The following is a 25,670-nucleotide window of genomic DNA, read 5'->3' on the forward strand; positions in this document are numbered from 1 at the left end:
CCGTGTAGCGGGGCAGAGGTAGCAGGAGGAGGATGAGGGGTTGGGCAGCACGGCGTGGGTAGCAGCGGTGCCGACCGCTGCACCAAGTGCGGGAGGAGGGGTAAGGGTATTCTTGTTTCTTCGCTCTCTTGACTTTCCACTGCGAAGGTTCTCTTGTTTGGTTGAAGATCCAGGCAGATGGGTAATATATGGGAGGGCACATGTGTGCATTCTGCTCAAAATGATTGAAACTTGGCATGATCATGGGAAAGGGAGACTTCTGCGGGAAGAGGGCTGCGTCCAAAGCTGCAATACTGCTACTTGCCAGGGCTCCTTTGTCTCCTATCTCTGCTAATACTACTTTCACATTCTCTTGCTCTGCCGCCTTAGGATTTCTCTCCTGTTCTTCACCCTATTTACATTATTGAGAAGCTAGGTCCTGAGTGAACTATGTTTAGAGGAGACGAGGAGACAAATGAGAGTAAAATGTGGGGGTGGGGTTGTCTTGTTTTGATTTTTGTTTTGTGATTTCTGCTCCCCACATATTTATAGAAAGATGTTTACTTGAAGAGTGCTTGGTGGGTACCTCCATTCAGTAAGGATGGGAGATACACTCTTGAGAAGAACTGAGAAGCCTAGCTATCTATTGGCTGTTGAATCCTTAACACACTGCTGTTCTCATACCTCATTCATTATTGATCTTATTGAAACTTCCTATATGGGAAAAAGGTGCTCCAATTTATTTGTTTGGTATTCTTGCAGTGTGATACTTCCCGTAATAGTTGCACTGTGTGTTAAAATTTTTACACTTCATTGAGCACTAGTGCAGATTTTTCTCTATGAATTTGGCAAGGGTAACGCTTGCCCTTGGTTGGTTCTCTTTTACTTTCCAAAATAAGGTATTGCTAGTGATTATTAAAATATGCTTTAGGGAAGATTTTGGTTTAATCAGGTGGTCGAATTCTAAGTGAGATAACGTTGCTTATGTCATTTTAGATAGTTGTTTCTGTTGCAATCCCTTCGGTTGCTTTTTAGATTAGCAGTTTTGAGCATATGAACCCTTCCTAATCTCACCTTGCACATTAAAGTGTAAAGAAAAATTCTTAAGTTGTGTAAGAGATTTGGTTTAAAATGTTTTAAATATCTAATTGTGAATGTATTTTTACAATAGGTAAAAAGAACGTTTTTCCAAAGAAAGTAATGTAGTTCAGAAGGAAAAATAACAAAAAGAAAGTGCTGCAGATTTTATTTTACAATATGTAAGAAAATCAACAGTTTCTTCAGGATACTCATATTAAGGTGATTAACAAATTACTTAATGTTTTATCTTTAATAATTAAACAAAATTAAGTGTTAAAACATTTTAAAGACATCTATAATTGTTCTATTAGTTATGTGATAAAGAAAGCAATTACTCTAATTAAATTTGGAATAGTACACTGTTTTAAATGTTAAAAATAAGTCCTTATGGCATTTTAATTTATCTCTCTGAAGCCCCAGGTAGTTTATTGTGAACTCTCTTGGCCCCTCTTGACTTCATTTTGAAGGCAGAAAATAATGTGGTATTTGAAAAAAATAGAGAAATATAGCTAAGAGTTTCTAAAAATTTGTAATTTTGCTCACACATGAAGTAATTTTGTTTGAATCATTTTAATATACAGAAAAATAACCTACTGCTGTAGGATTTTGATATACATGACTCAAATGTTAATAAAGATTACTCTGTGAGACTTTCCTGCCTCTTTTACACCTATCAAATTTTGAGACAAGGGAAAAAATCTTAGTGATCTCTGGTACTTAAGGATAGATTAAGTTGTCTTACATGGCAGCTTTCTAAAAGTTTCTAAAACTTAATGATGCAACCTCATCTTTTGTGTGGTATAGCCCAATTTATTAAACATTCCTAACTAAAAATGAGGAAATGTTTTATAAAATTGACAGACTTTTTGGTTGATTTACTTAGAATCTTATGTTTGAAAGCGAAGTATACATGTAGTTGTAAGAAATACTTTGAGTTACAGAACCTGACTTTAGGTTCCATATGATCTGGTGATCTTAAATATAGGATAAGTCATTTGAAATGAAATAGGTTGAGCCTTTGCTTTCAAAACTAGCATGAGGCTAGTGTGACTTTATTAATCATTAATGAAAAAAATTAGTCATACAATTACAAGTAAAAGATATTCTGAAAGAACCAATTTACTAAATGTTTGTATGTGATTGATCTTATCTCCACTATATTTAGGAAGCAGTCATGTTTCATGAGTCCTCAAAACTGTGAGACAAGAGAATGTAGTAGAATAAGGCCAGACGTCCTTACTGGCTCAAAGAACTCCAGGGAAACTGGGATAGAACATTTTACATTATAAGTAGAACCCCGGGAGCCAGAGGTGAAACACACGTTTATCTGCAGAACTACGCTGCAGAGCTGAGCTGGGTCTGGAAGAAATGGATGAGAGCCACTGGATGAAATTCACTAATACTAGACACCTGAGTCCTCTAGTAATGTATAAATATCCCAACTATTGTCTGTTGTCATCTTGTTCTCTTTTTTCTTCTTATTTAATAACATTTTAAGTGGAACCTCAGTGCTACAGTTTTGTTCTTTTGCTTGCTTCTTTCACTTCCCTATGGCTCATCACCCTTACTGTGCTTATTCTCCATTATCTTTGGTTTACTTCCATTTGACCCTTCTTTTATTTATGGTTGTCACATAAAGCATCTAATCAAGGTTTTTGCTTGTTTGTTTTGTTTTCCTTTGTAATGAGATTTGCACACCTGGTTGAGAGGAACATTTTCAATTGCATTATTTTCTCAAAGCAACTGACTTTGGCCTAAATGTATTTAAACTATTTTTAAAACCGTTTCTTTTACAGAGATTTGTGAATGAACTTTGCTAAGTATGGATTCAGGTGGTGGAAGTCTTGGATTGCACACATCAGACTCTAGAATGGCACATACCATGATTATGCAGGATTTTGGTAAAGCATTTTCTTTGTTATATTTTTTCTTTCTTTTTTAAAAGTCAGAACATACTAAATATCAAAACTGTATTGGGGAAGGGGAGAAATTACAATGAAAAATTGTTCTTTTGCCAGGAAAATACATTTGTAGGGCTTATTTTCTTAAAGTAAGGCGATGTGTCAGTAGTCTAGATAAAATCATTCTTATAATTTTGTGGGAAGGTTGAGGTAAGGAAACTTGGAATATAGTGGTAATATGTCATTGGAAATGAAAACCTCAGTTTGCATAAATACCTGCATCAGTTCTCATGTGTAGGAAATATTAAAATATAAAATACATTTTAAGTTGCATTGTTAATAAAGCTGAAAAAGGAAGTACTTCAGTCATTTCAAAGAAGTTAGTTAGATGCTTATATAGTGATAGAGGAATATCTTGCACTAGGTGATTAATTATATTCTGATGCCATATCCTCAGAAAGTTGTTACTAATAGCATTACCTTTTTATTTTTTTTGAAAAAAAAATTTCCTACTTTTGTGGCCAAGTTTTTCAGTAGCCTCTTAACAGTAGTCATTTTGATGAAGATGATAAGACTCGCTTGACAGTCAACAAAGAAACTGAATTTGGACAGGTTCAGTCTGAATGATAGAAGAGAGAGGTGTCTGAAGTGTAAGAGGCGGGCATAGAGTGGTAAGAATTAAAGAAAAGATGAGAGTGAGAGTAAAAAAGGTAAATGGTAAATTGGAACCAAAAGTAAACAGAAACATGAGACACTGTGGAATTGTTAAAGATGAAATTAGGAATGGGGGATTACAACAAGTGATACTTTACTCAATTAAGAAAATGCTCCTACTGTTTTCAGATAATATGGTTGAATATGTTATTTTGTCCTCTGTTGTAAAGCCCACAGTAATGAGAGCCAGAAGAACTAGATTCTAGTCTTGGCAGGCCTATTAAATTATCTGTGTAAATGGTCAAATTACATATTTCACTTTTATGAAGGGGTTGGACTAGAAAGCATTTAATGTCCTCCCCAGTTCTCTGATTCCTTGACCTTTCTGTCTGATGGTAAAGGTGCAATGCGTAGATTAAGATTTAATATGGTGGGAATCGAGATGACTGTGTAGTTCATGAAATAGAAAGGAATTATGGATTTATTCTGCTGAAAGAGTCAGAAGTGAGTTGTGTTGATTATTGATGACTTAGAAGTGATTTTATGTGAAAAAAAGTACAGGAATAAACTCTAGAAGAAGGACAAAAGGCTGAAGCATAAGAGATTTCACAAATAATTTTGTGAATTCTTTGTTAGAGATAGTTTTTCAAATTCTGGAACACTTGAAATTCAGTGTGATAAATTAAGTTTTGGTTGAAATTTCAACTTTAATTTTTTACCTTTTAAAAGCAAGATATTTTTAAATGGAAGAAAGGCAGTATTTTCTCCATTTAATACAAAATATTACCTACCCTGTAGTATCTGGTAAAGTGCCAGAACCCCCCTCACTCCTGAAGAAGTTGCCCATTGGCAAGTAAAACTTGATTCGTTTCAAAGAGTGAAAAAATGTCTGATTGGTGCTGGTGAATATTTGCTTGGTGTTCCTCTTACCTTTCTTTCCACTGTTCCTCCTCAATGTCTTGAGGTTTAATTAATCCCTTATTTATCTAATACTAAGCTTTCCAAATTCTAAAAATTGATTAGAAATTAGATACATTCTCTTTAAATTTTTGCTAACATCAAAACTTAGATATCTGCAATGCCATAAATTAATTATACTTGTGAAACATAAGAGTTTAGCATACATAGGTAGACCTAGCCAAGTAAACACATTGTGTGGCTCAGGATCTCTAAATTCTGTAAGGTTTTTGGTTAATATGAAATGGCTACTATATTAAGAATCTAGAAACAATAAATGCTGGAGAGGGTGTGGAGAAAAGGGAACACTCTTGCACTGCTGGTGGGAATGTGAATTAGTACAGCCACTATGGAGAACGGTATGGAGGTTCCTTAAAAAACTACAAATAGAACTACTATATGACCCAGCAATCCCACTGCTGGGCATATACCCTGAGAAAACCATAGTTCAAAAAGAGTCATGTACCAAAATGTTCATTGCAGCTCTATTTACAATAGCCAGGAGATGGAAGCAACCTAAGTGTCCATCATCGGATAAATGGATAAAGAAGATGTGGCACATATATACAATGGAATATTACTCAGCCATAAAAAGAAACGAAATTGATTTATTTGTAGTGAGGTGGATGGACCTAGAGTCTATCATACAGAGTGAAGTCAGAAAGAGAAAGACAAATACCGTATGCTAACACATATATATGGAATCTAAGAAAAAAAAATGTCATGAAGAACCTATGGGTAAGATGGGAATAAAGACACAGACCTACTAGAGAATGGATTTGAGGATATGGGGAGGGGGAAGGATAAGCTGTGACAAAGTGAGAGAGTGGCATGGACATATATACACTACCAAACGTAAAATAGATAGCTAGTGGGAAGCAGCCACATAGCACAGGGAGATTAGCTCGGTGCTTTGTGACCACCTAGAGGGGTGGGATAGGGAGAGTGGGAGGGAGGGAGACGCAAGAGGGAAGAGATATGGGAACATATGTATATGTATAACTGATTCACTTTGTTATAAAGCAGAAACTAACACACCATTGTAAAGCAATTATACTCCAATAAAGATGAAAAAAAAAGAAAAAGAATCTGAACTATTAATTTAATTGAGAAGTTTATTGGACCAGTTTCTTTTGAAGGATACTTTAGAGTTTAAATTTTACAGTAGTATGATTTATGTAATAACTTGTGCATGTCTCAGTGTAATAGTTGCCCTTGGAATCTGTGCCATTGAATTTAGTTGTTGTTAAGTTTTTATTGCTGAAAAGAGTCCATATTGCTTTGGGTCTTAAGTAGCAGAAAACCTTAGATGGTGGCCCAAGATGGACCCAACAAATACCAAATTTTATGCTGTCCTGGTGAAATTCCAGGTATTCACATTTAAATTAAATAACTTTAGTAAAAAGGGAAATGCTTGAAATAATGACTTGTTTCTTACTGTTATCTGGTTATCTAACTGATTTCACACTTTTAAAAAGTTCTTCATATCATTTATAATTTGCTACCTAGTGAGATAAATTTTAATTCCCTTTAATGCTGCTTACTAAATGCCTTAAATTTTAAACGAGTGACTCTATAGTAGGTCTTCTTATTCTTTCTCTTTCAAACTCTTCCTTTAGTAGTCACATGATTAGCCCTATAAATTCCTTAAAAAATAGTCTCTAGAATAAGTAAATTCTATTCTCCTCATTTAGGCAAGTTTAAAAAAAAAGCCAGTCTGGAGTAAAACAATGAGTTCAGTTCCCAGCTTGAACCTTGGGCAAGGTTATTTATTTATTTATTTATTTATTAACATCTTTATTGGAATATAATTGCTTTACAATGGTGTGTTAGTTTCTGCTTTATAACAAAGTGAATCAGTTATACATATACATATACCTCCATATCTCTTCCCTCTTGCGTCTCCCTCACTCCCACCCTCCCTATCCCACCCCTCTAGGTGGTCACAAAGCACAGAGCTGATCTCCCTGTCTGTGCTATGCGGCTGCTTCCCACTAGCTATCTATTTTACGTTTGATAGTGTATATATTTCCATGCCACTCTCTCACTTTGTCCCAGCTTACCCTTCCCCCTCCCCGTATCCTCAAGTCCATTCTCTAGTAAGTCTGCGTCTTTATTCCTGTCTGGGCAAGGTTATTTAATCTCTCTAAACCATAGTTTGTTCATATTTAAAATGGGGATAATAACACTCACCTTATTACAGAGTTCTGAGGCTTAAATGAGATAATATATGTAAAAGTATTAGGTTGCTTGGTGCATAGTACTCAATAAATATAGCTAGAGTATAGCTAAAATAAGTGACTTTGTTTAGAAAGTCAGTGAAATCTAACAGATGAGTTGATAAGAGGAAAGTGCAAAATTTAATAAAAGACATCTTGGATCTTGGTCTGAGTAATCTGCCAATACCCTGTGAGGAACCCATTAATTCTTGGTCTAAGATCCTTAAATTATTTAGTTCAGGGCAAACAAGGATGTTTGGATTTTTTTGGTTTAGATCTGATTTATTTTGACCTGTAATTTCCTGCTAGAGTTAAAGACTAGGTAAACTGAAAAACACTTATTCCTTCTTCTTAGAATCCTCCCAAACAGGTTAATCTGAACCCAAGCCAGCACTAGCATTATTCTATCCTTCCATCCTTCCCTAGTGTCTACTCTCAGAAACCAAACTACTCTCCAGCAATGTTCTAAAATAAATGGGATTTCCCATATTTTAAGTCTAACTTATGAAAAGATTTTATAAAATACTAATTTCATTGTTCATATACATAGAATTGCAATACTGTGAATTTTATAGGGTTAACATTTAATTTTTCCCTGCTAAAAACCATATTTCCAGTCTGGTTGAATACTAAATTTGAACCCTCACCTTCTCCCTGTCTCCAAAAATGGCCAGTGGAGTAACAAGTGAATAGAAAGTACTTGTTCTATACGTACTCCCTTTGTCTACCAGATTTTCAAGGTTGAGGCTGTGTCCTTTTGGGTAATATGGTGGTTTAGGTGAGAGTTTGAGAATAGTGAGAAGGCTACAGAAGGGTTGAAAGGAAGATAATCCTGAAAGGCAGCTTTTCCCTTCTCACCTTATTTTTTGATGTGTTAGGGTATTAGTAGTGTTTACTGGTCTCCATCCTAACTTGCTAACAAACTTCCATAATGAATTGGTTAATAATAGTGAACAGTGTATAACAAATGGTACTCTTTCAGGTATTACTGTATAGAAAGTGATCATTATGAAGAAAAGGCTTTGTACTGGATTATTTCATGTAGTTAATTTTGTTGTAACCTGGCCCACAAACTCTGTTAATTTGTTTACTATACCACCTCAGGGAGAATGTAACAGAATTACTCATGAAGGAATTTTACACTCTTACAGTATTTATAAGGGGGGTAGGAGTTGGTGTTTACCATGCTGCTCAAGAAAAACGTTATTTAAAACTTTATTCCTGCAGATTTACTAATTCAGAATTTAATGCAATTTAGAGTTTGTATGTATGTTTTTTAAATAAACCAAATCTTTGCCTAAAATGAGTTGGTTCTTTTTCTTCTCAAATCAGATGTTAAAGGATGCTTTCCATTTTTGAATATAGTAATTCTTGTACAATAAAGAAGTTCAGGGACTTTTATGTTTATAATACGTATTTTCTAATGTATTAAGCTTGTCATATTTTATTAACTCAATTTAACATATTAGCAACCTTTTATGTTTGTGTGCCCTTTTTACTTTAATTTTAATTTTTTGAAATGTTAGACTCACAGGAAGTAGAAAAAATAGTATATAGGGTCCTGTATACCCTTTACTCATCTTCCTCCAATGGTGACATCTTTATAATAACTGTAGTACAGTATCAAAAGCAGAAAATTAACATTGGTACATTATTGTTAATGGGACTACATATCTCATTCAGTTTTCACCTTTTGTGTGTGTGAGAGTGTATATAGTTCTATGCAGTTTTATTTCATATATAGATTTGTGTAGACACCACCACAATGAAGATACAGAATGGCTCCATCTCCATATATATGCTATGCCAAAATAGTCACACACACCCCAACCCTTGGCAACTGCTAATCTGTTCTCCATCTCTATAGTTTTAGAATTTTGAGAATGTTATATAGATGATTCCATTTATACATTATACATTACAGTAACCTTTGGTAATTGACTTTTTTCACGCAGCATAATTTTCTAGCAGTTGATTCAGGTTGTTGAATGTATCAATAGTTTTGTCCCTTTCTTTATTGCTGAGTAGTATTGCATAGTAAGGATGTGCCAGAGTTGGCTTAACCAACCATTTACCTGCTAAAGGACATTTGAGTTGTTGTAGTTTTGTTTTTTGCTACTAGGAATAATAGCTACTATGCACTGTTATGGATATTTATGTACAGCTTTTTGTGTAAACATATTTTAATATCTGTGGGAGAAATGCCACAGAGTACAGTTGTTAGGTTGTATTGGTAAGCACATGTTTTTATAAGAAACTGGGCAAATTATTTTCCAGAGTGGCTGCTGCCGTCACGTATGAGAGATCCAGTTTCTCTGCATCCTCACCAACCTGTGGTGTTATTGTTTTTTATTTTAGTTATTCTAATTGGTGTGTAGTGATATCTCATTGTAGCTTTTTTTTTTACTTGAAAATAAAGTACATTATTTTTAAGGTCTTAATTTAGATTTTACTAATATCGTTTTCACCCATCTCCACCCCAGTTCCTGGTTGGTGATGATTTTTATTACAGTTAAATTGTCAGTGGTTCTTTAAAATGATAGTTTGCCCAGGACTGTTTCATATTTAAAAACTATTTTATGTCATCTGATATATACATACAATACTTTTAATTAATAAAATAACTTTACTTTTTTTGGATAATTGTTTGTATTGTAGTGGCTGGAATGGCTGGTACTGCGCATATCGATGGAGACCATATTGTTGTTTCAGTTCCTGAGGCTGTATTAGTTTCTGATGTTGTCACAGATGATGGGATAACTCTTGATCATGGCCTCGCAGCTGAAGTTGTCCATGGGCCTGATATCATCACCGAGACTGATGTAGTAACAGAAGGTGTAATTGTTCCTGAAGCCGTACTTGAGGCTGATGTTGCTATTGAAGAAGATTTAGAGGAAGATGACAGTGATCACATCTTGACGTCTGAGCTAATTACAGAAACTGTTAGAGTACCTGAGCAGGTTTTTGTGGCTGACCTTGTTACTGGTCCTGATGGACACTTAGAACATGTGGTCCAAGATTGTGTCTCAGGAGTTGACTCTCCCACAATGGTATCAGAGGAGGTTCTTGTAACTAATTCAGATACAGAAACTGTGATTCAAGCAGCTGGCGGTGTTCCTGGTTCTACAGTTACTATTAAAACTGAAGATGATGATGATGATGATGATGATGATGATGATGATGATGTCAAGAGCACTTCTGAAGACTACTTAATGATATCTTGTAAGTGAAACTTAAAGTCCATAATTACTTGGTAGAAACTGATTTATGTATAACACGGACAGGTTTTCTAAGATGGGGATCTATTCAATAAAAGTCATGGGGGTGATCGTTTTGAAAAATAATTTATTTCAAAGCTGTGTTGTTGAGATGCTTTTTTGAATTTGTTCATGTTTTTAATTTATGAAAATTTATACCCACAACAGAGTAAAATAATGCAATTTATTAATATCTTAGAACAAAAATACAGATTTGGAAGGTTCAAAAAGAACATTAAGTGACGCAATATTTTAATGGTAAATATATATATTTCAAAATGGGAAGTTTATTTCATGCAACCACTGTTTTCTTTTTAATATGACAGGTACAGGAGATGTCAGTTCAGTTTTGCTTAGGAGTTTAAGCATAGTATGTTAAGAAATGTGTGATTAGTTTTTTGAATTAAATACTTGAAAAGTAAATAATCAACTCAGATTGTGTTCTACAGTTCTGCCTGTGTTTGTTTTCTGTTGCCTATATATGTGTCTGTATAGTCCATGCAAAAACACTTTAAACATATTTATTTCAGACTGCTTTATGATGTTCTTAAGACATTCTATCTGAATGAGGAAGATAGAAATATCTTATTCTCATTTTAAGTGGTAAGTTTGCCTGAACAGCAACAATAATAAAAATCTCACGATAAGTTATTGATGGAGCTTGAGGAAGAAGTGGGTCTATTCTTTATAAAATTTGAAGGCATTCCTTTATTTAAAAAATCCCTTTAAAACTTAAATAATTTTTTATTTTAGAAAATAGAATATACAAAAATTAAATTTTTTTATATCATTCATTCTCTTGCCACCCAGATCCCTAACTTTTTATAATGGTTAGAATATTCAAATTGAGAATAGTTACTCTTTTTAACCATTTTCATTTATTTTATTTTATTTAGTTTTTCCCTTTTTTTCTTCATCACTTAATCTGTAATTCTTTTTTTTACCTCTTGGTTTCTGTTGACCATTGAATCTTTCAGGAGTTAGAGAATAAATTGCCTTGAAATGTCTCAATGGTAATTTTAAAAGTCCTCTGTTTTTTTCCCAAGATATCTTCAAACTACTCAAGGGATAAAATTGAAGACTTAAAACAGACTGTTATCTTATTCCTAAATCCCTAACTATTCCTGTAAGGAAATCTTATCAGCAGCTGAGTTTGTCTTCTCTGTCTCTGAGGTGCATCTGAAATTTTTCCACTTTCAGACCAAATGTCACAATTTCTTTACCTTAGCAGTTGGTTAGGCTGTTCCACTTGTGCTAAGTAACTTGGAAATTAATATAGGATAACTGTATCTGTCTAAAGTTACCCCAGGTGTGCTTTTCTTTAAAAATACCTAACACCCTCAAAGCATTCCTAGGTGATGATTTGCTTTATGAAAAGCTTCACCGGAGAAGGGAGGTTCCTTTAAATAATGAACCAATATAATGCATTCAAATTATTTTTTTTACCTATAAAATCAGTTTTTATTTCTTCCAGGAAAATAATTTTGTATAAAGCAAAACATATTGGTAGGGTCATTATGGGAGCGGTCATGAAACCTCACCAATTTCAGGGGTAAAAGAGAAAAGTTAACACCTTTGTATTTTTTTTTTAGTATAATAGCTTTATTGAGATATAATTCACATGCCACACAATTCACTCATTAAAGGTGTGCAATTCAGTGGTTTTTCATATATTCACAGAATTGTATCACCATCACCATAATCAATTCTAGAATTTTTCTTCCCCCCAAAAGAAACCCCCATACCTTTGAGCAGTCACCCCTGCCACTCCATTCACCCCTCAGGCAACCACTAATCCAAATTCTTTCTCTATAATTTGCCGGTTCTCAACATTTCATGTAAATGGAATCATATAATATATGGCCTTTTGTGTCTGGCTTCTTTCTCTTAGTATAATGCTTTCAAGGATCATCCATGTTGTAGCATGCATCAGTCCTTCATTCCTTTTTATTAATGAGTAATATTTCATTATATGGATATACAGTTTATTTATCAGTTCATCAGTCGATGGACATTTAGGTTGTTTCCACTTTTTGGCTGTTATGAATAATGCTGCTCTGAACATTCATGTACAAGTTTTTGTGCACATAGGTTTTCAGATGTCTTGGATATATACAGCTGGGAATGGAATACCTTTGTAATTTAAATATTACTAATTTTTGTTTGTTTCATCATTGCATAATATGGATCCATTACACATTGCCTCACCCCATCCCTGTGGTACATCAATACAGAGTTGACCCTTGAACAACACAGGTTTGAACTGTGTGGGTCCACTAATCCAAAGATATTTTTCAATAAATATATACTACAGTGTTACATAATCTGAGGTTAATTGAGTCTGCAGATGTGGAACTACGGATACGGAGGGGCAGCTGTAAAGGTATACATGGATTTTCGACTATGTGGAGAGTCAGTGCCCCTAAGCCCTGCATTGTTCAAGGGTCAGCTGTAGTCTATACTGATGTCATATTCACCATATAATTTTGGTAGATGTAACATGAAAGGGGTACAGTAAAAAGCCTACTTAGTTTTTAAAAGAAATATTATACTGTACATTTTGCTAAAATGAAATTTTAATCAAATTGTACCAATGGGCTATAGAAGAATATTGAGCGATAGCAAACTTTGTAGGGTTGGCAAATAATGCACCTTACTGTTTTTTTTAAAATTTTTATTGGAGTATAGTTGCTTTACAATGTTGTGTTAGTTTCTGCTGTACAGTAGAGTAAATCAGTTATACGTATACCTATATCCCCTCTTTTTTAGATTTCCTTCCCATTTAGATCACCACAGAGCACTGAGTAGAGTTCCCTGTGCTATACAATAGGTTCTCATTATTTATCTATTTTATACATAGTAGTGTATATGTGTCAATCCCAATCTCCCAATTCATCCCACCCCCCGCACCTTACTGTTTTAATATTATATTTAGCACCAGTAGAATTCTGCGTTTTATATACTATTACCCACTTATCACTGGCTGGGATGTCATGTGGGTTGGGAAACAACACCGTGGGACTTGAATGTTGTAAGCCTTATAACAAAAAGGTTAAGCTTGAATTTTGGGTATTTTGAGTATTATCTGTGTAAAGAAGAGTCTTTGAGGATCTATTTCTAAAATCTGTTGATTGCCTGTTAAATCTTTGTTAACTTTGTACTTTCTATAACAAAGGATATAGAATAAATCTTGGTGAAGTTGATGGTTTATCTCTTAAAACTGTACACTAACATATTTAATAACTTTATCATCTTCTATGAACTTAAAATACAGAACAAGTTTAATTACTCAATACATTTCAAAATTGTTCATTCTGAGGAATCTAATTAAGTAGAAAATAATGGATACATTAAACTGTGGACCTCGAGGAAAGGTATAAATGGAATCAGAATGGCACCAGTAATTTCAATACTTAAAGCAACAATTATGGTACAAAACTTTTGAGAAATGACCAAACAAATGTCTATTTCATTTCGTGAGCTTTAGTTTTGTGAATTACAGTTTTAATTCAGTTTATCCCAGGAGGAACTCTGATTACTTTTAACCACTGAAGTGTAATAAAGTAGTATTTATCAGATGAGAGTATTTTTTTCATTAATTTACTGTTAGTCCAACCTAAGAAATTCATATTTTGGACACTTTTTGAGTGTTTTATATCCTATGTCTTTATTTCCAAGAATGAGAAAGTACTTTTTTTCTGAAGACTTAACTTGCCTCTTAATTTTTTTAATGATCTCATTGTTTTATTCAATGTATTTTAAAAGAGAGGCTGTTAAAAACCAGTAATATCAGATTCTTCCTCATCCTTTTTTCTTTCATTTTAATCTGTCCCATTGTGAAAAAAATATTTGCCAAAAAAGTACTAACAGAATTAGGGTTTATGATGGAATGAAAATATTTTTTTCTGTTTATTTTGATCATTTAGGTACTCTCTTTCATAGACAATAAACTATTTGAACTCTTAAATAATGTGGAATCATTTATATTTAACCACAAAGTTAAAGTAGTTTTACATTGTAAGAAGAATTTCTGAAATTCTGGTGTTTTCACCATTTTGAAAGGCCAAAGGAATATTTTTGAATTTGCATGTATCAAATTTGAAACTGAGGTAGAGAAAATCTAGACTTTAGATCTTACTGAAATTCATATTTTAAGAGTACTGAGTTAAAAACTTTTTAATGTCACTTTATTCTGTTTTAAGTAGCTCTGGAATTGTTTAGATATAGTCAAGGCTTCATGATTTTGTTTCATATATGATACTATGATACATATAGTAGGGAGGAGCAGATTTTCAGTTTAGGTTACATTTCAGTTTTTATGGGGACAGGACAAGCATTGAAATAAAAAATGGTAGGCATATAATCTTTGGGGGAGTATATTGTTTAATATTTATGTCCAAAGAGCAAACTTTATGAATATAATGTATTCATTGCATAGTTTATGCACAGTATTCACTTGAAACTAAATGCTATTCTTAAAGAATCAAATTTTTAAGTATACTTAAAATGTAAGTAATTATTGTTGCTTTATTTTATATATGATTTGAAGCAAATCATCCAATGGTAAACCTGGAAGTATACAAAATTTCTGATTTGAAGTAGCCTTCCATTGACTCAACAAGAATTAAAAGTATTTACTAAGATTTTATTTTCATGATTTCTGAAAAGCCCTTTTTATAAAATAATTCAGGTGTTTTCTATTTTCTCTTTTTTTAAATACTAGATTTCATATGTTAATTGGTTTTAGATATACTGCTATTTAATTTGGGAATTGTTTATGTCAGCTTATTTCATGAGTACTATATATTTTATGTTCTAATTTTTGTTATTAATTTTGGTGTTAGGATTTAGCTTAAAATGTTGAATGTAATGGAAGATTATTTAATCTTTTCCCAAACCACTTTAATTAAAGCTGTATGTTTAAGAGTATTTCATATACATAAATTGAAATCTGTGATTATGTCTTTTATATAATTATTATGATCATGTAGTATATCTGTCTTGTATACATTTTTTCATGAAATATACCACTCTTAATGGTTGCATAATAGATCATTAATTGAATATAGTGGGTAGGTGGTTAACACATTATTTCACATTGCACTAATACTTAACACCGACTAAATGTCAATGGTACTTTTTGACTGAAACAGCTTCCCGTTTATATTTTACAGTGGATGATGTTGGGGAAAAATTAGAGCATATGGGGAACGCACCATTAAAAATCAGCAGTGATGGTTCACAAGAAGATGTTAAAGAAGATGGATTTGGTTCAGAAGTAATAAAAGTGTATATATTTAAAGCTGAGGCTGAAGATGACGTTGAAATAGGTACAAATAATAATTTTAATTTATTGCTATAATGGTTAGGAATTAGAACTTCTCTTTTCTGGAGACTAAGTTCTAATATTGCCTTCAAAGTGCAACTCTTATAAAAGGTTTCTTTGGGGATGGAATATTTAAAAATTATATATAAATATAAATCAGGGATAGAGAACAAGTCATCTTAGATATTTTTAAACTTGAGTAGAAGATTCCAGTTGAAATTTCAAAACATATGAGTGGAGGGGATTTGATTCAGAGTAGGAAATTATGAGTATTTAAGGGCAGGCTAGAGGCAGGGTGCTTTGGATTTTAATCCTACTTCTTCCATTCAGCTGAGTGGTCTTTGGTGAATTACTTAACCTTCTTCTGCCTCAGTTTCCTCATCCATAAAATGGCCATAATGGTAGTAACTACCTTATAATGCTATTGTGAGGATTAAATGGGTAAATACATGTAAAAGACTTAAATAGTGCTTGGCATATACAAGTGTAATGTAAGTGTTAACATTTGTTGTTATTTCTTAGTGATGACTGAAACTTTAAAGTGCAATTTATAAGAAAATTCTCTTGACACTTAGAAATTTATGTTTGAATATTTGAGGGGGAATATTTTTCTAAAGGAAAATATTTTTATGTATCCTTCTTATTAATTTAGGGAATTATTCCATGATACTTACTGATTTTGATACATGTTTTAACTTCTAAGGTGGAACAGAAATTGTCACAGAGAGTGAGTACACCAATGGGCATTCTGTAGCTGGAGTGCTTGACCAGAGCCGAATGCAGCGGGAGAAGATGGTTTACATGGCAGTTAAAGATTCTTCTCAAGAAGAAGATGATATCAGTAAGGAAAAAAGGCACTGTAGTGACTTATCAGTAGTCATCATGCATTCTTAAAAAAAAAAACAATCTCATATTCAAGCACTACATAGGAACAAAGTTCAATAAAATAAGTCTGACCCTTCGCTATAATTAATTTAAAGGAAAAGGGTCCTTTTGACTATCCGTGCATGCATGTATTGTTCAAATGAGAAAACATAAAATACTGTGTCTGAGATACTAGGGATACAGAGATCAGCTAAATATGGTTCCTGACTTTAGGATAGCCCACAAATATGTAGGGAATTACTGAGAATCTACTTTGTGTGTGTTATTGAATATGTTGCATATGTATTATCTCATTTAATTCTCATAATTCATCTCTGAGGTAGGTGGTATTAGCCCTGTTTTATGGAAAGAGAAAGTGCTCAGGGAAATTAAGCAGTTGTCCAAGGCCATTCCAGTATTAAATGAGGAAGATAGGATTTGAACTCATGTCTGCCTAACTCTGCTGTCAGTGATCTTTGTACATGGCAGTGAGCACTGTTGACCTCTCTCTGAATTTAGCAGTAGAAGGGCTAGCTGTTTGTTTTCCTTCTGCCACTGAGAGATTAGCTGAGTAAGTATTCTTCCAAGTCAAGCCACCAGGATTTTTACTTATTATGCCGTTGATGGTCTCCAAGTAGTTGCTCTTTAAGGTTTCTTGCGGCTGAGTACCACAGGGAGTAAAAAGCTCCTCACATTTCCTTTCCTGCCATGGTACACATTTCCTTATGAAGATGTTTTACTTTCTTCCTACTTTCTCCTCACCTCAGTGTAGGAATGCAGCCCTTCCTTAAGGCTTTTTCTGTCTTCTTGCCATGCTGAGACAAAAACTACTTTGTTTTGCCCTAGAAGAGCAAGAGCCTCCACTTCAGTGCATTACCTTGATAATAGTTAGCTTTACCTATACTGCACTATGATCCCCACTCCTCAAATTTCCTCCCCTAGAAGTCATAGGGAGCTGAATTCCAATCCCAAACAAACACGAATAATATACCACAGCTGAAAATGTCAAAACAAATGAGTCTAGAGGATTTGGTTAGAGAGAAAAAGAATTAATTTCTATTTGGTCTCTAGATTCTTTCTTTTCTGTTTTACTCATTGGTCAGGAGACTAAAGGTTAGGTTAGCTGATGCCAGAATTCCATAAGGATGTGCAAAACTTAGACCAATGTTTCCTTCTGGTTAATTGAAAGAAGGGAAACCTAGGAGAAAAGGGATACTTTTTTCCCACATTTTTTCCACATTTTTCAGTAGTGAGTAGGGACTTCCCTAGTGGTCCAGTGGTTAAGACTCCATGCGTCCACTGCAGGTGGCATGGGTTTGAGCCCTGGTTGGGGAAGTTCCGCATGCCGCACCTCAGGGCGCGGCCAAAAAAAGAAAAAAAAATTAGTAGAAAATCCCAGTATGTGAATCAAAAGACAAGCGTAAATTCAAGCCAATTTTCTACTTAACACTTTAAATCCAAATGGATTATTTCACATAAAATATACTTACTAACCTTCTACGTTTAAATTCTTTTACACTAATACTATGTTTTTTTAAATGTCTCACTTAACGCTTTTGTCTTCAGTAGGGTCTCTGAAAATCCTGCCTCTTAATGGGTGTCCACATAGCCTTGAGCCACCAGCATTTTATATTATAACCATATATTATGGTTTTACTTTCATTTTTAATTCTTTTTCAATTACTAGTATTTTTGACAATTTTTCACTGCATGTACAGTACTGCATTTAATTTACATGTGGGATAGCATGGACCACTTTCTAGTACTGATTCTATGGGAAATGCCTTCTGAGTTCTGAAGAACTGTCAGGCAGAATTATGGAATACAGCTCTTCTTATAAATTCCTAATGCCCAATGGACTGTGAAATCAGTCAATATATTTCAAGCGCACGTTTTATATAATCTAGAAGTCATTTTCGTAGGACTAGGTTTTAAGAGGAGGATAAGAACTTTGATAAATTACTGTCTCCTAGTGGCACCAGCCTGCGAAGTGCCTAATGTAATTTTTAAGTTAACCAAATTGAAATCTTGAAAGTTGAAAGATAATCGTTTAGAAATTTTTACCCATTTATTAAATACTTGGGGTTATAAACAAGCAATTATTTCTAAAATTTAGGTTGCGCTGAAATAGCAGATGAAGTTTACATGGAAGTCATTGTAGGGGAAGAGGAAGGAACTTCTCTCCCTGAGACTCAGCTTGAGGACTCTGATGTTAATAAAACAATTGTCCCTGTTGTCTGGGCTGCGACATATGGTAGGACACTGGCATTTTTTCACCTGATAAGTACATAACATATCTATTTGATCAGCCTTTAGGTCATTAACTATGCTGTGCTAATGCCCCCATGAGTTGGCTAATACTATAAAATGTTTTGCTGTGGACTGATTCATCTCTAGTTACTTACATAATTTTTGTACCACATATCTTGTGTTATTTACAATGAACCTTGCTTAATGCATTTTGTTTTTCAGTAGGATTTATTTTAAATCCTACATGTATAAGTGAGTGCCATAAAAAGTTTTATTTTTCTAAAATAGGAATATCCTTTGAAAATTGATCCCTCCCCTTTTGGAAAAACTTATTTTATGTTTTAACACCACAAATAATAAGATATTGGGGTTTTGAAAAGGAACAGAAATCCAAGTGTGCTCTTCTAGGAAGTACGTAATGAAAGGTAAATTTATCAAGTTATTTTTTCCCTTTCTATTTTATCTCATTCTTACTTAATTTACAAGATGGTCCAGGTATACTCTTTACTTTGAAAAATTTTGTTGTTCAAATGCATTAATTTATCTTTACTTGGTTTTTCCAAAGGTTCATTCATTCAACAGTCATTTATTGAGCATCTTCAATTTTGAGGGTATTCTGCAGAAATATCTACCCAGGTTTTATTTGAAAAGTAAGGTTGTCCTAGATGTTAGTAGTTCAAAGGATGCTGACAGCAGCCCTTATTTTCAGTGTGTGATATTATCTAATCTATGGGAGTGGAAGAACTCAACAACAAAAAAGTTTAATCCACGGAACGGTGATCAAAGTAAGATTTTGTAGATTAAGATGTGATCTACTAGTAATCATTATACTCAGTCTATCAGTTTTTAATTAGCCTTTTTTTTTTTAAGGAGATGAAAGAAGAGTTTCTCGAAGGTATGAAGATTGTCAGTCATCAGGTGAGAGAGCATTATATGTGAGATGTAAGTTAGGTAGCTGGTTTTGTGTACTGCTTGGTAGATACAGAGTTATTAGTTTGTGTGTACAGACCCATTTGTTAGACTCTTACTTGCCTGGTCATATCTAGTTAGTTAGAAGAGTTTACCTCTTTGGGAAATTGATTAATTTATATAGAGACATAGCGTGTGTTATTCTGTGAATGCAGTTCATTTTAGATTTACCTCGCGATTTCCCTGGTGGTTTAGTGGTTAAGACTCTGCCCTTCCACTTCCAGGGGGCACGGGTTTGATCCCTGGTTGGGGAACTAAGATCCCATATGCCACATGGCATGGCCAAAAAATAAAAAATTAAAATTAAAAAAATAGATTTACCTCAAGATACAAATATCAGGCCACTTACTACATGGGCCATAAAAAAGTTACTATGGAAAAAATTATAAAATAGAAATTACTCTGACATGAAAGTAAAAGTTGCCCATGATATCAACCACTTGTTAATGTCTTCCTTGGGATGGAACTATTTTTTTAATTTCTATGGCAACCAGTAGATTTATATAGCTGTTACATAAAGCTCATGTGTCAGCGTAAATTTTTCTTTAGTTTTGATACACTTCATGTAGTGTTATTTATTCCATGGTTGATAGTTCTTTTTATTTTCTTACACAAGGAGACTTTTTCTAATGATTGTCTATTTTGTTTCTATCTTTAGGAGGTATTTGACTCTCTAACTGTAGATTTCAGGGGAATTAATGAGAGGCATATATATCACAGCATTTAAGCTAAACAGTTTCTTAGGGCTACATTTTTAAACTAAATTGCATAACACAAGAGATTGTGAGAACTGAGATTTTATTAAGTACTTTATTCCATATACACTGATCCCACTGAAATTGCAGTAGATTGCCTGCCACTTTTATCTTAACACTTAAAAAAAATCAATCTTAATACTTTTAACATTAAGTAAACTATTCTAAAGCATAAATACAAGAAATCTGTTGTTTGTCATATATTACAGTTACCATGATTGTATTGGATAACTGACATGTGTAAATTTCTTTGCTAAATCTCTTTAATTTCATCAGCCTTTGTCAATGAGAAATTGATCTGATGTCAAGATTTTGTTTAGGGTCATAAAATTCAGTTTCTTATGTTTCATTCACCTTATCAGTTTGTTCCTTTAGGATGAATAAATTGGGATATTTTAAAGTTACTTCCACATGGTATCGTATTTAAAGTATTTGCATATACACATGTGTGTGTAAGAGTATAAAAGACAGAGAAGGAGAAGATGGGTGTACTTTGTGAAATTTAGTACTGCAATGGCAACTGAATGCCATGTCTTCTCTAATTCGTCTAACTAAAACCAAAAAAGTGTAAATATATGTAGTTTAATAGTGTATCGATTTTTTTTTTCCAGGAAATACTTTGGACTCAACATTAGAAAACAGAAGTAGTACAGCAGCACAATACCTTCAAATTTGTGATAGCATTAATACAAATAAAGTACTTAAACAAAAAGCTAAGAAGAGGAGAAGGGGAGAAATGAGGCAGTGGCAAACAGGTAAAATACTAATACATTACTCGATGAATATTATAATTACTTGAAATGCAGTAGTATTTTTTGTAACCCAAGAATATGCCAGTTGTTTGTAGTGTAGTTAGTCCTACTCCCATGTACCTACTTGTGTTTGATCTAAATAGTTGGGGTTTTTTAAATGTTCTACTGGTACTTAATAAAACTGTGCTTGTTTGCTTTTTACCCAAATGATGTTTTTAAAGAGAATTTTCAGGTTGGTTTAACAATAAAGGGTGCCTGTTTCTAGTTTACAAAGTGCATGTGATATAGCATTTTGGCAGGTGAATAGTCTATAGTAGAGTGCTGCTCATTACTTTTTAGTGAGCTACTTTATTATAAATTGCTTTCAATGTGCATTTTATCTTACGGGATCTTATTCTACTAGTACAGTTCTCACATTGTGAATGGCAGCTAATTTTGCCGCCTTTGTGGTAAAACTGTTTAAAACAGTCTGGCCAAATTTCACAACTTCCCTGTTTTGTTTTGTTGTTGTTGTTGTTGTTTTTAATCTAGCTGTTATAATAGGTCCTGATGGACAGCCCCTGACAGTATACCCTTGCCATATTTGCACGAAAAAGTTTAAATCCAGGGGATTCTTGAAAAGACACATGAAGAATCATCCTGATCATTTGATGAGAAAAAAATATCAGTGTACAGATTGTGACTTTACAACTAACAAGAAAGTGAGTTTCCATAACCACTTAGAAAGCCATAAGCTTATAAACAAAGTTGACAAAACCCATGAATTTACGGAATACACACGAAGATACAGAGAGGCTAGTCCATTGAGTTCAAATAAACTTATATTAAGAGACAAGGAGCCGAAGATGCACAAGTGCAAATACTGCGACTATGAAACTGCAGAACAAGGACTGTTAAACCGACATTTACTGGCTGTTCACAGCAAGAATTTTCCTCATGTTTGTGTTGAGTGTGGGAAGGGCTTTCGACATCCTTCTGAACTCAAGAAGCATATGAGAACCCATACTGGTGAGAAGCCATATCAATGTCAGTATTGTGTCTTCAGGTGTGCAGATCAATCAAATTTGAAAACTCACATTAAGTCTAAGCATGGTAACAATTTGCCATATAAATGTGAGCATTGTCCCCAAGCATTTGGTGATGAGAGGGAACTTCAGCGCCATCTGGATTTGTTTCAAGGACATAAGACACACCAGTGTCCTCATTGTGACCATAAGAGCACCAACTCAAGTGACCTTAAGCGGCACATCATATCTGTCCACACTAAGGATTTTCCTCACAAATGTGAGGTCTGTGATAAAGGTTTCCATCGTCCTTCTGAGCTCAAAAAGCATAGTGATATCCATAAGGGTAGGAAGATTCATCAGTGTAGGCACTGTGACTTTAAAACATCAGATCCATTTATTCTTAGTGGTCATATCCTTTCAGTTCATACTAAGGATCAGTCACTGAAGTGTAAAAGGTGCAAAAGAGGGTTCAGACAACAAAATGAGCTCAAAAAGCATATGAAGACTCACACTGGAAGAAAGATTTACCAATGTGAGTATTGTGAATACAGCACTACAGATGCATCTGGCTTTAAACGACATGTGATATCAATACATACAAAAGACTATCCACACAGGTGTGAATTCTGCAAGAAGGGATTCCGAAGACCATCAGAAAAAAATCAGCATATTATGAGGCACCACAAGGAGGCTCTTATGTAATAAGATCAATATAAAGAAAGAAGCTATTTAGAAAATATGACATGCTACATGGAAAGATAATTTCATGAACTGTTTCACCTGGTTACAAAGCTTGATATTAAATCATAAATTTACATTCTTTTTACTAAAGATCTTAAGATATTTGAATTGAGAGGGGATCTCATAGCCCTTTGAAATTAAAGAATTTAAGGAGCACCATAGAATGGTTGCAGAAAACCTTATTGTCTATTTAATAGTATTATAAGCATAATTCAGCTACATGGGGGAAGAGCAAAGACAACCACTTTATTTGGCTGATCATACTAGAGACAGATGTTTCTGAAAAGATCATATCTAATTGAGGAGTTTAGCAATGCTTTGCTATCGCAAGCGTCACTTTTATGCCGTTTTAGAAATGGAATGGGGAAATAAAATGCAGTCATCCATTAGTCACTTAGTCATTGAGCCTTTATATGGTACCTGGAAATTGAATTCCAGAAATGGCAAAAGTTTTGTGTATTCATCAAAAGAAATTTCACTGGAAAACAGGTTAGATTAATTCAATACTATTTAAAAGAATTTCAGAGCTGCTAAGATTTTAACACAGGATAGGATGTTTAAAATATAGCATTCTGTACTGAAGTTTAAAGATTAAAGTTCCCCTTTTTCTGATATTCAAGTTGATTGTTGTTCAGTGTGGCATATATGACAGAAGTATATTTGAGTCAAATGTGGCTTTCTAAAATGGATGCAACAGTAATGTTGCAAAGTTAGCACTATATTTCTTAATGATCTAAAGATTAAATTGAGAGAACACAGTTTTCTTAAATATTATGTTTAGAGGTTTTTTTAGGACAGTCATAGCAAGTATGATTGTTCTAGTCTTACTTGCTCTAATGTTTAAAGGTGCAATTTTATGCCATTATTGAAAATTTTGATTTTTAAAATCTATATACCATATTATTAACATAAATTTTCAATATGAGGCAGTATTTATGCGGTATTTAACAAAACACTATGCTGCCAATAGAGCTTGGAGGTGGATATTCAGTTTACAGTGTATAAATTTAAAATATGCATCCCTTTAACAATGCTTCATGTTAGCATGCTGCAAATCAACATGGCGCTTAAAATAAAAAGCAGGTTTAGGGAAATTTAATGAAAATCCTGTTCATAAATGTAATGCATATGATGTGTATTTTTAAGTTTTAGTTGCTTCATGTTTACACTCAGCTGTTAAACATAACTAAAATGTAATTTTACTTCATGCTATATTGTGGCTTTGTGTTTTAAATAATGTTCACCTTTCTGTTTTTGCACCAGATAGGAATCAGTTCCTTGAGAATAAATTTTTTATCTTTCTTAACTTCAGAATATTAAATTTGGAAATCTAAAATTGTGTGTCATGTGATTGTAAATGATGTACACGCTGTAAAATAAGATTGTCACTGTTATGTGGGATTATTATTTCTAAATGTTACTCATTGAAATGAGCATACAATAAAAAGCATTTATTGCACTTCAGGGTTTTATGAGTTTATTTAAAGTTGTGTTGCAGTGTCCCTTATTAAAAGACTTCACTTAAAATTGCTCTTAGGAAATTTTGTCTGCAGTTTAGCATCTTGTAGGATTTTGTGCATTAACAACATGAGCTAGGAATTTAAACAATTATGATGACTATGGCATGATTATTCCTCAAAATTTTGTGTTTTTGCTAAAACCGTGATGGAATGCTTTAAAGTTGCCCATCTTAAGACTTGAGACTTAGTATTACAGAGGAAATTAAAAATTCTTAACCTGCTTAAGTAACACAATCCTGAAAAATGAATCTAATTATATTCCCAATAGACCAATATACATTCAAAAGGAAAAGTATTAAATCAGGTATTTGGGAAATATTTCTGCAAATGAGCGTAAAAATAACGTGCTGTATTCAAACTAGTCAGCATTCAGTAGAATCCATGTACCTGGATATAATATATAGCACTATTGCTAAGACTCTTTGTCAATTGGGTTATTCTTTAATGATCACTAAGAGAAAAAGAAGGAATCTATTAGCCATTACATGTTAGACCGGTGCTTTAAGCTTTAATTCTATAGAGTTCATCTAGGGATCTTGTTAAAATATACTAATTCCATAGGTGTAGGCCAGGGCCTACATTTCTGCATTTCTAGCAAGCCCCCAATGTGTTACCACCATAGAAATAGTAAGGTGTTAGACAAAGCCCCCAGTGTAATTCCCATACACTTTGCCAACTTTGCTTAAACAAATACCTATGGGTGAGTACATAGAGGAAATCCATACTGAGGACTTGGCATTTGAGCTGAGACATGAGTGGCAGGAAAGAACCAGTCATGAAAATCTTGTGCAAGTGCAAGAGCATTCAAGGCAGAGAAACACACATGCAAATGCGAACAACCTGAAATGGTACCAGCTTTGGCTAGATCATGGTGAAGGGAGACTGATTAAGGGATGAGACCTGTGAGAATTTGAAATGGGAAGTCATTGGAGGGTTTTAAGGAAAGGAGTGATATGATGTGATTTACGTTTTGAAGAACACTGTAGAGGCTGTGTGAGGAATGTATTGTACAGGGACCAGAGGGAGCAGGCAGCCATGTGAAGAGGTTATTCCAGTTGTTCGTGGTCACAGTGGTGCTAGAGAAAAGCAAATGGATTTTATTTCTTATAAATTGGGCCTAGAAAACAGCCAAGATAGACACATAAGAATTCAGCCCGTTACAAACAAAAGAAAAAAACAGCCAAGATAGAACACATAAAAATTCAGCCCATGTTACAAACAAAAGAAAAAAAAAGGCACTTTTCCAGGACAGTCCAGGGTCATTAGGGTCATTATGTGCAGATGACTTTGTCTGATTGTCACTTCTATGTGGCCTATACCATGATGGACAGGAAAATATTTAGAATTATTCAGGTAGACCTCTCCAATTCACATCTCATACAGGACAACCACCAGTTTGAACCTTGGCCTTCCCTTAAAGATATGTATGATAGATGTAG

General features: G+C 33.9%; 1 protein-coding gene across 2 annotated transcripts; it reads left to right on the forward strand.

The window, feature by feature from the left end:
- Window positions 1-2,881: 2,881 nt before the first annotated feature.
- On the forward strand, window positions 2,882-24,173 carry ZNF711 (zinc finger protein 711). 2 transcript variants are annotated; one of them, XM_065900481.1, is made up of 8 exons: window positions 2,882-2,960; window positions 9,449-10,012; window positions 15,222-15,377; window positions 16,077-16,214; window positions 18,354-18,491; window positions 19,358-19,405; window positions 20,823-20,966; window positions 21,495-22,672. In XM_065900481.1, exons 1-8 carry the CDS (start codon window positions 2,882-2,884, stop codon window positions 22,670-22,672), a joined length of 2,445 nt encoding a protein of 814 aa, XP_065756553.1. The 2 variants fall into 2 exon arrangements, with proteins under 2 accessions (XP_065756553.1, XP_065756555.1); XM_065900483.1 differs by lacking the exon at window positions 18,354-18,491 and having other exon boundaries at window positions 21,495-24,173.
- Window positions 24,174-25,670: the final 1,497 nt, after the last annotated feature.

Source organism: Phocoena phocoena, chromosome X (genome assembly GCF_963924675.1).
Source record: "Phocoena phocoena chromosome X, mPhoPho1.1, whole genome shotgun sequence".
Classification (NCBI taxonomy): Eukaryota; Metazoa; Chordata; class Mammalia; order Artiodactyla; family Phocoenidae; genus Phocoena; species Phocoena phocoena.

What these genes read in the sequence shown, in the direction of transcription:
- ZNF711 (XM_065900481.1), top strand. Translation starts at nt 2,882, where the DNA reads ATGGATTCAGGTGGTGGAAGTCTTGGATTGCACACATCAGACTCTAGA. An exon ending in AGACTACTTAATGATATCTT is followed by an intron (nt 10,013 to 15,221) that starts GTAAGTGAAACT and finishes TATATTTTACAG; the next exon opens with TGGATGATGTTGGGGAAAAA. An exon ending in AATGAGGCAGTGGCAAACAG is followed by an intron (nt 20,967 to 21,494) that starts GTAAAATACTAA and finishes TTTTTAATCTAG; the next exon opens with CTGTTATAATAGGTCCTGAT.